This window comes from Sceloporus occidentalis, unplaced genomic scaffold, assembly GCF_023333645.1.
Source record: "Sceloporus occidentalis isolate IW3139 unplaced genomic scaffold, rSceOcc1.0.p SCAF_3, whole genome shotgun sequence".
Taxonomy (NCBI): domain Eukaryota; kingdom Metazoa; phylum Chordata; class Lepidosauria; order Squamata; family Phrynosomatidae; genus Sceloporus; species Sceloporus occidentalis.
In genome coordinates, this window is record NW_028316983.1 from 190,679,946 (window position 1) to 190,693,703 (window position 13,758).

At 42.4% G+C, this 13,758-nt stretch overlaps 1 protein-coding gene across 1 annotated transcript in view; it reads left to right on the plus strand.

Moving 5' to 3' along the window:
• Positions 1-7,989: 7,989 nt before the first annotated feature.
• The window catches only part of TAF4B (TATA-box binding protein associated factor 4b), a 107,685-nt gene continuing 101,916 nt past the window's right edge, over positions 7,990-13,758 (plus strand). Inside the window, exon 1 of the mRNA XM_089518363.1 lies at positions 7,990-8,200. Within this exon, the coding sequence (XP_089374489.1) occupies positions 7,990-8,200 (211 nt within the window). The remainder of the gene's footprint in view (positions 8,201-13,758) is intronic.

Here is a 13,758-nt window from a genome sequence, read left to right on the forward strand (position 1 = left end):
AATTTATAATATACTGCAAGAAGCCCCATATTGAGAACATTACGGGTATGAAAGGGTTTTACGAAAGCATATGAAAACATAATTTTGTGTATTATTTAGGGGGAAATTACCATCCTAATTTCCACAGTGTGACAATCAGTTTTGTTAACATACAATTCTGAAGGATAGTCTTTACAATTAATATTTCAGAGAAAACATACCACAGCTTTCATGATTGCTTTTGTGCATCTGCCACAGTGGGAAAGATATACTCAAGGCAGGGAAAAATTAAATGGAAAAATATGGCACATGTTTAGAGGTGTGTGGCGGGGAAGAGAAGCCACTTCCTCACTTGAAGTACAAAAACCATTTTGTTAATAGAATCTATGGTATCATCAGGTTCTGTGTAAATTCACATGCTTTTTTTTGGCATTTAGGGTTTTTTCTCTATTGTGCTGTACTTTGTGGATCTTTATAAAGGCCAACCTATTTATATTTATATTCATTGTGGATAAATGTGATCATGAACCTGGTCAAAAGATTTACAACACAATCCTATGTGTGTTTACTCTGAATTGAATCCCAACCATGTTCAGTGGTACTTACTCCCAGGTAAGCATCAAAAAGGTTGCAGTAATTATGCAACAGAGCATATGACTGAAACTACACTCCCTTTTGAATGAGTACAACAGGGGTAGGCAACCTGCGGCCCGCGGGCTGGATGCGGTCCAGCGAGGCCTTGGGACCGGCTCCAGCCCAGTCCTGCCACTGATTGCCACCGGGGCCTTTGGGGGGCAATTGTCTATAGAAGCCTCAGAAACATGCATTTATATTAACATTTTTTAAAAAATCAGCAAATTTTTTCGCGTGTCCTCCATTTTTTTTTAAAAAGTGTCTTCCATTTGAAAATTTTGTCCTACATTTGTCCTGGTTTATTTATATAATTAATTTTAAAAAATTATTTAATTATTTATTTTTTGGCTTCGGCCCCCCAGTTGTCTGAGGGACAGCAACCCGGCCCCCGGTTCAAAAAGATTGCCTACCCCTGGAGTACAACATAAAGTATACCTCCCATAAAGGAAGAAGATAGGAAATATGCTATAATAATTTCTGATTGGTTGAATATGTCCCTAGCCTTGAAAGCTCCAAAAGCTGCCTTAATGCATTTTGGATGTTTATCTACTTGGAAGTAAGCCCGATTTACTCTCATTTTTCAATGACCCCAGAGACCAGCTCCACTATGGATCTACTTGGAAGTAAATCCCACTAATCTAAATGGGATTTATTCCTAGGTAAATTCAGAATAGGGCTGTGATGTCAGTTATTAGTCTTGGTGGAATTGATGGTGGGAGGAAACGGAGAAGAAAAGTTGTGCTGCCCTGCAGGGAGGGAGTTTACAAAAATAATTAATATTTTTGGATTGAAAAATAGTCTTTTTTCCCATAGAAGCCAATCTAGCATGGACCAAATAACAAACTAAACCCCAATTGTACCTATTCTTGTTTCTGTTTGATGGCTTCCAGCAGTGTGGGGAGATGTGTGCACACGTGTGGGCCAGAAAATACACTAGACATGTTGACAGGGAAAGATACCAGGCAAGACTTTGCTAACAAGAGCACACATTATGGATGAGGGCAACGACGACAAAAAAGTATAGCATTGATGGATGCTACAAGAAAGTACCTGCCACCAAAAAGGCAGCAACAATTGGAACCAATTAAATTGTTGACTCTGATTGCTGGTATTGTTGCTGTGTGCTTTCAAGCTGACTCTGACTTATCGCTTCTGCTGTATCACAGGGTTTTCATGGCAAGATTTATCCTGAGGAGATTTATGTGAGGTGCAATTTTAGTTTCCGAGGTGTTAACCCTTTTAAAGGGAAACAAAAATATGCAGGTATGAAAGTTAAACTTGTTAGAGTTCAGCTTTCATCAGCAGGACAGCAAAAGTGTGGGTCAGGCTATTATTTTAAATCTGTCTTCCTAAAGAATAGAGACTTACTCCAAAAAATAACAAACACACAGTTTGTACTTTAAAACAAATAATAATAACTTTAATAAATAAATATATAACAAACTAAAATCCTATCCTAACGGGTGTTAATATAGCAGGAAGAGACTGTTAACCTCACTCAACAAAGACTGTTACTTTGACTGAGACTGAGAGGAGACTGTTTAGAATCTTGAGAGAGAGTCTGTTAAACAGTCTCCAAGAGTGAATGACAGGAGTCACATACACAGATAGAATGAGATAGATAGAGGGAAGCCCCTGTCTATCTAAGAAGGGAAAGGAGATTGCAATACATAAAATTTCCAACAATTTATCATTACTTTCTTTTAATACGAGTGTGACTTGCTTAAGGTCACCCAGTGGGCTTTCACAGTCAAGAAGGGAAATAACCCTGATGAAACCTAAAGAATGGGAGTTCTAGGTCAATGCTCAAATCATTACATCCTGTTGGCTCTTTGTTAACTCTCATAGCACTAAGGAGTTTATCACATGGGGCAGGGGTCGGCAACCTCTGGCCCACGGGCCGGCCGGCCCCGGTCCCTCCCGCCGCCGAAATCGCCGCCGATTTCGGCGGCTTCGGACACCATTTTGTCCTTCAAAATGGCGGCGCCCATTAAGAGGCCCGCTGCGGCCTCCGGAGCCCTGAAACGGGGCTCCAGCAGCCGCAACGGGCCTCTGGGAGGCCCGTTGCCGTCACTGGGGCCCTCCAGGAGGGCTCCGACGGCGGTAGCGGGCCCCTGGGAGGCCAGTTGCCTTTGCTGGGGTCCTCTAGGAGGGCTCCGGCGGTGGCAGCGGGCCCCTGGGAGGCCAGTTGCCATCCCTGGGGCCCTCCAGGAGGGCTCCAACGGCGGTAGCGGGACCCTGGGAGGCTCGTTGCCATTGCTGGGGCCCTCCAGGAGGGCTCCTGCGACGGCAGCGGGCCTCCCAGAGGCCCGTTGCCTTTGCTGGGGTCCTCCAGGAGGGTTCCGGCGGCAGCAGCGGGCCCCTGGGAGGCCAGTTGCCGTCGCTGGGGCCCTCCAGGAGGGCTCCGATGGCGGCAGCGGGGCCCTGGCGTCAGGGGCCAGCAAAGACGGGGAGGCCTCCAGCGCTAGTGGTCCCCGCCGGCTCTTTCCTGGCCTCTGACAAGGCCTGGGGCCCCGTCAGGGGCCGGCAAAGAGGAGGTGGCCTGGCCCCTGGGGGTGGAAGCTCCACCCCTGGGGGTGGAAGCTCCGCCCCTGGGGGTGGAAGCTCCGCCCCTGGGGGTGGAAGCTCCGTCCCCGGCACACGGCCCTGCCCCCGGAGGGTGGAAGCTCCACCCCCCGGCTTCGGCCCCCCAGTTGTCTGAGGGACACCAACCCAGCCCCCGGCTCAAAAAGGTTGCCTACCCCTAACATGGGGGAAATCCCGTGCAAGAACAGGATTTAAAAGCTGGGGGAAACCCCACAAAAGTGGGTTGATTTTCACACATGCTGTTGTTAAAGTGGTATTAACCTGAAAAAGCCACTCCTTTTTACTTTCAGGATTTTCCAAAAATAAAAAGGAGTGGCTTTTGTCTACTTTCCATTCAGGTTAATACCACTTTAACAATGATGTCGTATGAAAATCAACCTGATTTTACGTTTCCTCCCTAGATTTAAACCACTGTTTCTGCACGTGATTCCCCCTGTGTGCTAAACTCCTAAGAAAGATGTCCATTACTTATTTCCAATTAAACATTTGATAATTAAATACTAACTGTATTTATGTTGTCCCAAACAGGTGGAACAAACATGTGGAACATTTGTACCCCTTTTTTTTTCATTATGGAGAATGCAGATGTGTTGTTCAAGCAGAGAGAGAAAAAGTAGAAACAATTATACTGTGACTGTTTTTCCTGCGTATCCAGGGACTTATGTTGTCTGAAGGGAATTCACAGGTCTTGAGTAATGCAGTCAGAAAATCCGTTTCTGTTGAATTTTAGTTCAGCAGAAAAATGGGATTTAAACAATAATTTTAACCGGATACAATAAGTGGACGCAATTAGTGAGCAGTTATTCTGTAGGACAGTGGTTTGAAGAAACCTTTTATTTACATGTTATCTGAGGAAAGTTCTGCTCATCAATCAGGAATGGTTCATTAGCAGATAAGGAGATATTTCCAGGGTGTATTAACTGATTATATTTAGCCCAATCAATCAATTGTACTGGGTAGAATATATTTTAGATCCAAGTCTACTGCCACAAAGACTTGCTCAAGATGAACAGCCCAAGCGTATGAATGTTGACTCAGAATTTTAGTGATTCTTACTGAGACGAAAACGCCTTACTCCCAAGTAAGTAAGTAAGTAATAATAGTATTTATTTATAGCCCGCCTTTCCCTGTGTTGGATCAAGGCGGGTAACAGCATATAAAAAGAGAAAACAATAATATCAAAAGTATTCAAATTGGTCCAAAGAAAAACAATTTAGGCACGCAGAGAGTGAAATTAGGGGATCAATTTGGGAAGGCCCGCTGGAGGAGATATCTTTTTATTGCCTTCTTAAAGGCCTCGAAAGATGTTAGTTGGCGGATCTCATCCTGCAGATCATTCCAGATTTTTGGAGCAGCAGAAGCAAATGTCCTCTGGGAGGTAGTTACTAGTTTAGTTCTCTGTGACTGTAGTAGGTTTTTCCCTGAGGACCTGAGTGTGCAGGAAGGATTATATGGGAGGAGGCGTTCCCTCAGGTAAGCTGGACCAAAGCCATGTAGGGCTTTATAGGTAATAATCAACACCTTATACTGTGCCCGGAAGCTAATAGGCAGCCAGTGTAGGGATTTTAAGATAGGTGTGATAGAATCAAACTTGGAACTCCCAGTCACCAATCTGGCTGCCATGTTTTGGACCAGTTGCAGCTTCCGAGCATAAGGGTTGCCCCATGTAGAGTGCATTGCAGAAATCGAGATGAGAGGTTACCAGCGAATGTACAACCATTTCAAGGTTTTCCCGTTCCAGGAAGAGGCGTAACTGGTGTATCAGCCGAAGCTGATAATTGGCCCTCCTGGCTGTCGTGTCAACCTGCAACGACAGGTGAAGCGACGAGTCGAGGAGCACCCCCAAGGTATGAACACAGTCCTTTAGGGGAAGTGTGACCCCGTCCAGTACTGGAGAGCTTATCACCATTCCCGGATTAGTATTGCCTATAGCAAGTACCTCCGTTTTATTTGGATTCAATTTAAGTCTATTTTCCCTCATCCAATCCATTACCAACCTCAGACAGTCATTCAGAGGAGAGATGCCATCCTTGGTCACTGAAGCAGTCCGAGGCATGGAGAAACAATTAAAATATATATATATCATTGCAATAAAAAAGAGACAATAGATGTTTGGCTTCACCCCCTCTGGACCTGAAACCTGAAGACACCTTGAAGGAATTGGTGGGGAAAGGGGATTTAAACAGGTTTCTCGGCACATGCATCCCATTCCCAATGAAAGCAAGACTTCTTACTCCTGGGAAGGCAATCCTTTCATTTTGGGCAGGGGAAAGAGGATTTAAAGGGGTTTCGCTGTATCCACACCAAATCACATTATCGAAGGCTATACATCCATCAGTAATACAGAAACCATTTGTGTAAAAAATATTTCTTCCTGCTCCGAAAAGTGGGGGAGGGATGGAAGGGTGAATACTAAGTGGAGGTTCCATGGTTGGATCAGATGGTTATTTATAACATGTTGGAGGGAGACCTAGAATTCATCAGATACATGAAGTGGGCTGTGGTCCATCAATTTGTTGTTAACTGCCCTTGAGTTTATCTCAACTCATGGCGACCCTGTGGATGAGACATCTCCAAGGCTCCCTATCGTTTGCTGCTCTGCTTGGTTCCTGCAAATTCTTACCCATGACCTCTTTTATAGAGTCCATCCATCCAGCATGTGGCCTCCCTCTATTCCTGCTTCCCTCCACCCTTCCTAGCATTATTGTTTTTTCCAGTAGTTCATCTGTCTCATGACGCGTCTAAAGTATGACCACCTCAATTTAATCATCTTGGCTTCCAGAGAGATTTCTGACTTGATCTGCTCTAGGACCCATTTGTTTGTCCTTTTGGCTGTCCATAGGATCCTCAGCACTCTTCTCCAGCACCACATCTCAGGTTTCTTAACTGTCCAGCTCTCACATCCATGCATGGTAACAGGGAATACAGCGGCTTGTGTGATTCTAACTTTTGTGCTCAATTGTGTACCTTTGCATTTTAGGATCTTTTCTAGCTCTTTCATAAACATACCCCTCCCCCCCCATTTTTAATCTTCTTCTGATTTCCTTGCTGCAATCCACATTGCTGTCAATGCTTGATCCCAGGTATGCAAACTCTTTTACTATGTCTATTTTTTCATCGTCCAGGGTTGAATTTGTGTAGGTTCTCTGTGGTCGCTACTTTAGTTTTATGTTCAACAGAACGCCTTTACCATAACACACTGGTGAGTTTTTCAGTTATTTTTGCTGAAACAGACCAATGTCTTCTCACCTTAAGTCTTTCCCTCAAAATATAATAATAATAATAATACTTATTATTATTATTATTATTTATACCCCGCTCTTCAGCCAAGGCTATCACAGCAGCTTACAATTTGTAAATTAGACATATAATGAGACATACATGCTGGGTCAGACAAACAGCCTAATTTAATAATGATAATGATACTACTACTACTACTAATAATTTTATTTCTCACCCGCCTCTCCTCGCGGCTCGCGGAGGGTTACAACACAGTGAAAACACAACCGTTACATAAAATACACATATTAAGCTGCATCTTTACACTGTATTTATATTACAATACGAAAGACAATAACTAAACAGAAAATTCATGTTTAAAATTTGTGATTAAAAACTGTCTGGATAGGTCTGCTGGAAGATATATAATATTATATAATAATATAATATTAATATAATACAATATTATAACATATACAATAAAGAAATATAATATTATATTTATAATATATATATATATATATATATATATATATAATATATATATATAATAAAATGTAAAATATAAAATTGTATTGTATTGTTTATAGGATGTTTTTAAGCCACTCTGATTGCCTTATGGTATTAGAGCAGTATATAAATAAAAGTTTTATTTTATTGTTTAATTTTTATTATAAAATATAAATAAAATATAATATTATAATATATAACTAAATAGATATAAATATAAATAAATATAATAAAATATAAAATACAAGTAAAAATATAATATTATAATATATAACAACTAAATAGATATAAAATATAAAATATAAATAAAATATAATATTATAATAACTAAATAGATATAAAATATAAAATATAAATAAAATATAATATTATAATAAATGTAATGAATATAAATAAATCTATTATAACGTATAATAAATATAATACATATATATATATAAATAAATATTAATATAATAAAATAAAACATAAAAATAAAATATAATTTGATGTAAAATGTGTTTTATATTCTGACTTACTTCTTCCTTTAGTATTTATTTGGCATCCTGCTCTCTCCAGGCTCAGATGGGACATTTATCATCATCACCATCATCCTGCTTTTCTCTCAAGGAAGGGATTTAAGGCCGCTTACAATTCAAGAGAAAGAATCCCTCCCAAACACACAGCTTTGCTTTCTCTCTCTCTCTCTCTCTCTCTCTCTCTCTCTCTCTGCATGCGAGGTCCTTCACCACCACGTGGGGCTGCCAGTGACGTCCCAGCCCGCCGTCCAATCAGTACCTTCAGCTCCGTCCAAGGGGGCGGGGCCGGGGAGCGCGTGCTCAGGGGGCGGGGCCGGGACGCTCCGCGTGGCTATATAAACACAGCGAAGGCGGGAGGGCGCCTCAGAAGGGGGCGGTCGTTGGGAGGCGCTGGAGGCTCCGCCCACCGGCGCATGCGAGGTGGAAGGGAAGCAGCTGCACCTGCGGCGGCGAGGGCTGCCGTGCGTCAGTAGCTTCGCTTTGCTGGCGGCTGCTATGCTGGGCGGCGGCGTGGAGTTGGCGGAGAACCCCGTCCGCTCCCTCCATGGCGACCCCGCCGCCGCCGCAGCAACCCCAGGCGTCTTCTTCTTCCTCCTCCTCCTCGTTGGTGCCCAAAGCGGCTCAGGTTCCTCAGCCCCGCAAGCCGCCCCCCGCCGCTGCCGGGCTAAGGCTCCCCGCCTCCCTCCCGGTGGCTGCCGCCAAAGCCCCGCAAAGCGCCGCCTTACATTTACCGGCGAGTTTCCACATTGCCCCAGGTAGGTAGGCAGATAGATAGATAGATAGATAGGTAGGCGCCTCTTCCTGGGCTCCCTGTGGTTGTCCTTTGCCTCCCAGCCGCCTCCCTTGAGTTACTTCTGTAGTGCTTAGGAGTCGCCCAAGTTACTAGTTAGTAATTAAAAGTAACTCGGCTAAGTTACTAGTTAGAAGTTAAAAGTAACTCAGCCCAGCGAGGAGTTGGAAGTTAAAAGTAACTCAGCCAAGTTAGTGCTCAAGTAGTTAAAAGTAACTCGGAAGAGTTAGGAGTTAATAGTAACTGAGCCAAATTAGCAGTTGGAAGTTAAAAGTAACTCAGCCTTTTCACCTCCCTGAGTGGAATGGAGTAGAATAAACGGAAACCAGACTTGCCCATAGGGAAATATAGGGGGATACTTGCCCTTAGGGATATATAGAACATTTGTCCATAAGGATATATAGGGGAATACATGCCCATAGGGAAACCTATGCAAGTATGGTTTCTCTCTGGACAAGTATGACTTCCTTATGGGCAAATATTGTCATTTAGTGCCTCCCCACCCAGGTAACCCTCAGTGTGTGTGTGTTGTGTGCGTTCAAGTTGTTTCTGACTTATGGCAGCCATAATAATAATAATAATAATAATAATAATAATGATGTTTATGTCTTACCTGCCTCTCCAAATGGCTTGAGGCAAGGAACAACAACAGTGAACAGACACAGCACATCAGTTAAAATAAACATCAGTTTAAAAGGACAAATGAGGCATACACATATTAAAGCAATCCACATTTAAAATTCATCATTTAAAATCCACAGTTTAAAAATGTGGAGAGTCCTTGTGGCACCTTTGAAACTAACGGAAAGAAAGCAGTTAGCAGCATGAGCTTTTGTAGATGTCACTCTACTCCCTCAGATGCATTTAGTGGAGCGGTCTCTCTACATGCTGATCTCTCAAGACCTCTCTAACTGCTGATTGTACAGACTAAGGCGGCTATACCTTTGAATTCTACAATTTAAAAATAATCTGGATAAGCCTGCTGGGAGAGGCTGGTCTTTAATGCTCTTTTAAATTCATACAATCATATTCAGTTGTCAAATCTCCCCCTCCTCTTCAGTGGGGCTTCAGAAGATGATGTTCAGGGCGTTGAGACCTGGGCAGCCTCTTCTGCTTAAATCCAGGGCAGGGCCAGAAGGAGCCACAGGGCTGGTTGCTGCTTTGCTTGCTTTCTTGCCTGGGTCTCAGCCAGCCCTTCCTCCCCTTCCTGGTGGGTCTGTCCATCTTCCCCCCTCCCGGGTCCTTCTCTCCCAGGGGCCTTTCTCCTCCTCTTCTTGTCTTTTGGAGGTCTTTAGGCCCCTGATCCCCGGCCAAGAATAAGTAAATGAAAAATGAGATGGCAGAGAAAGTAATAGACAGGTGACATAGGTAGTGAATGATGTCATAGATGGAAGCTAAATACAAGAGTACAAGAAAAACCTTAGACATGTTTATTGTGTGCCTTCAAGTCACTTCTGACTTACGGTGACCATATCATGGGGTTTTCTTGGCAAGATTTGTTCAGAGGAGGTTTGCCATTGCCATCCCCTGAGGCTGAGAGCGTGTGACTTGCCCAAGGTCTCCCAGTTGGCTTCAAAGCCGAGCGGGGAATCGAACACTGGTCTCCAGATTTATACTCCACAACTGGCTGCCATAGAGGTGTACTTGTTGCAATAATCTTTAATCCAAACTTGAATCAGATATGATACAATGCAGTCATCTGATGGCAGATAACCAAAATAAAGGTGGCCAGTTATACTCATAGATAATAGCCACTTTGCACTGGTGGCGCAGTGGTTAGATGCCTGTACTGCAGCCACAAGGTTGTGAGTTCGATCCCAGGGGCTCCAAGGTCCATTCAGTCTTACATTTTTAGGTTGCTAAAATGAGTACCCAGCTTGTTGGGGACAGTTAGCTACACATTGTAAACTGCTTACGGAGTGCTTAGTTCAATGAGAAGCGGTATAGAAATGTACTTGCTATTGCTATTACTTGCTACAGAAGGGCCATTAAAAGTAATTTCCTGCTGTTTGAGGGCAAAAGACCAGTAATAATAATAATAATAATAATAATAATAGGTAAAACTTATTACTAACTGGCTGAAAGGGAAATAGATAAGAATGGCCTATAGATAGTATTAAGCTGCCTCTGGAGACAGGACATAGAGGCTGTTTATGACAGCCTCCAGTGAAGTGACACTTAACTGTCTGATGTCTGTTCTTGGCTGGTGAAGGGTAGTAAATACCTTTTAAATGCTGGGGAGAGAACCTATTCTTTAAATACAGGAGATTATCACACCTAGTTTTTAAACTGTGATTTCATTGGGAAGGAAGTGGCATCAGTGATGATGATCTCATGACACTACTTCCCTCCTGTAGCTGCCCTGCCCCTGCCCCATTCCTTTTCATTCATGGGGGAAAACCATGAATGAGCTGCTAATCCTGCAATGCCCCACGTGGGAAAAGCCCTTCCCAGGGCATTTGGGTGATTGGCAGTCATGTGATGTTATTGTCCTTTCCCCCTCCCCCTTGCTATTTTAATTTTTTTTCTGTTTTTCACACAATTTTGTAGCTCTGAAGACTTAGTTTCAAGAAGTAATTTTAAAAAGCTTAAATTGGAGATGCAGAATTCCATAATTGTGCAAAAAACAGAAAAAACAAAACCCAAAAATACTAAAGGCATGCTGGATAAGGCATAAGGGAGGGAAGGGTAAAGGAATGGGGAGGAAGGGAGTGCTATGGGGGCAGGAGCCCCCCTCACATGAATGAAAGAAGTGTGGTGATGGTTACTGTAAATTCAGAATGTTCTCATTTTATTTTTGATTACATGACTAGCAGACAAGAGGCGAGAAAGGGATTTGTGTGATAATCTCCATAGTATTAGATATTGCACTGTAGTGCAATGCCTGTTATTGGTATAACAGATGCTTCTGTTTTGAGATGCTTGTGGAAATGTATGTTTGCTCCATGGATGCCTGTTAGAGTAACAGATGATACATAGAATTCCTGATGAATACACTGCAAAATGCTTAATTCCTTATGAATGCAAGCCTCCATGGCTGTCCCTTAGTGACATTTCCTAAGATGAGTATGATATGAGATGTTTGATTTCTTACATGTTCTATATGTGTGTATGCACTATTTTATATATATTAATAAAATAACCTAAAAGATTACCAAGCTTCATTCACATCTTCCTATACTAAATACAGTGGGCCCTCTCCTTACGCGGGGATCCGTTCCAGATCCCCCCGCATAAGAGAAAATCCGCCTATGCTTGAGCCTCATAGGAAATAATGGGGTGCGTGCATATGGTGGAGTGCGCCATTGTTTTCCTTCCCAAGCAGCTTCCGCATAAGCTGAAAGCCATGGCATGGGAGCACTGTATCCCGAAGTTCCAATACATATTGTATGTGTTCAAGTCGTTTCCAACTTACGGTGATCCTAAGCTAAACTTATAATGGGGTTTTTCTAGACAAGTTTCTTCAGAGGGGATTTGGCATTGCCATCCTCAGAATCTGAGAGTGTGTGACATGTTCAGGTTCATGGCAGAGCAGGGATTCGATCTCTGTTCTCCAGAATCATCATCCAACACTCATACCACTACACCATATAAGGAGCTCTCAACCAGGAATTTTCATTTAAATATTATATACTAGCGATTGAAAGATTATGTTTGTATGTATATTTATGTTTTTAATTATATGTTTTGTATGTTTTAATTGTATGTCTATGTATTTAAGTGTTTATGTTAATATGTTAAAAAAGAAATAAAAAAAGGAGAGGCTAGGATGGCTGCTTCTTAACTGTCTTTTTGGCAGCAAGTGAAAATTATTTTATTCCAGCAAGCTTTTGGGGACTCATTGCTTTATAAGAAAATAGCCTTTCTTAAGCCACCTTGAGTCTCAGTTTGGGAAAAAGGAGGGCTAAAATTATGACAGCCAATGTGGCGTAGTGGTTTGATTGTTGGACTACAACTCTTGAGACCAGGATTCAATTCCCACTTGGCCATGAAACTCACTATTTCAGATCACATGCTCTCAGTTTCAGGAAGAGGAAACGGGAAACCTCTGAACATATCTTGCTAAGAAAACCCTCTGGGTTGCCATAAGTCAAAAACAACTTGAAAGCACATAACAAGTTTGGCTACCAAAATGGAAATCATAAAAATAGTTGATGAAAATCTTGAAATAGTTCTAGAAATTTCAAAATGCTTTTGTTTTCCAGCAATAGGGGCAGAGCCACCTGCAACTTGAGTTGGTTCATCTGTTGCTCCAATTAGACAGGAGATAGACTTTCAGGAACCTAGAGGTAGCCATCCCCCTTAGTTCCCAGTCTGGTTCCTGACTTTGCTTTGAGCAGTTATTGGGTCACCACTACATACAAAAATTACTGAGAGCAGCCTCACTAATTAAACCGCCAACTATACATTGCTGCATAGTGCTGGCAGCTCTTACCAGGGCACCCTTCAAACTTCTTCATAAAACAGACATTAAGCTACTCACCTGGAAGGTTGTCTCTCTTACAGCTAGTACTTTGGCTCACAGAGGCTCCGAGTTAGGAGTCCTGTCAATCAGGAACTTGCATATTTAGGGACGATTCCGTCCTCCTCAATGACATGTTTAAAATGCATATGTGGATGTCTTGCTACTTCGTTGTTTTTGTTTCATGTTTTGAGTAGTCGATGCAGCTCCTGGAAGAACTGCTTCTACTGCAAATGCCCATCCTTGACGTGGACCTTAAATTTTAGGGAAATGATAAATCATTACATTGAAGGTTTTCTGTAAACCAGTGCATTTCAGTATGTATATCCAGACTATTTGTCTTTTGTTACTAAGGCTGCACTGATTTGAAAGTAGATGTGACTCCTGAAATCCAGTATGAGAAACATATCCTCGGGTGTTATTTCATAGTGGCTTGGCATGTGAAGGCAAATTTGTCTGTTTCTGCACCCATCTTTGCTTCCTCTCCAACGTCCCTTGCCTTATTCTTGACAGAGGGGAGTTATGGAACCAGGCTGCACAATAATATCTGGAGATGTTTATGGTTCTTTATACAGTTGTGTATATCTACAGCTTGAGTTACACAACTGCAGTGTTGCTCTGTACTGCTGATATGATCTCCCATATCAGATAGACTTTTGCTGATGAGCCAGACTAAATGTGCCAAAAAGCTACTGGGCAGTTGTAGTAGTGGGGGATGACACTGGTGGAGGATCTCTCAGACAACAGGATAGCTAGCACTTGTTAGTACTATTTTGTATTGTCTCATGACAATACAAAATGAAATGAGTCAACAGAACCAAAGATTTTCAGAGATTAAAAGGTTTTAATTATAGGTGGGGGGCAGGGCGGCATAGGCCATCAGTTCAATCCCTCAGTGCAGGAAATTCATCTGGGTCCACTGGGTAGTTGTCCAGCTTCTTTCAGAAGATGTGCAGAGAAACAGACCCCAACACATCTCCAGGTGATTGATTCCATTGTCAAACAGTACTTATTGCCAAGACATTCCTTGATTCCATTGTCAAACAGTACTTATTGCCAAG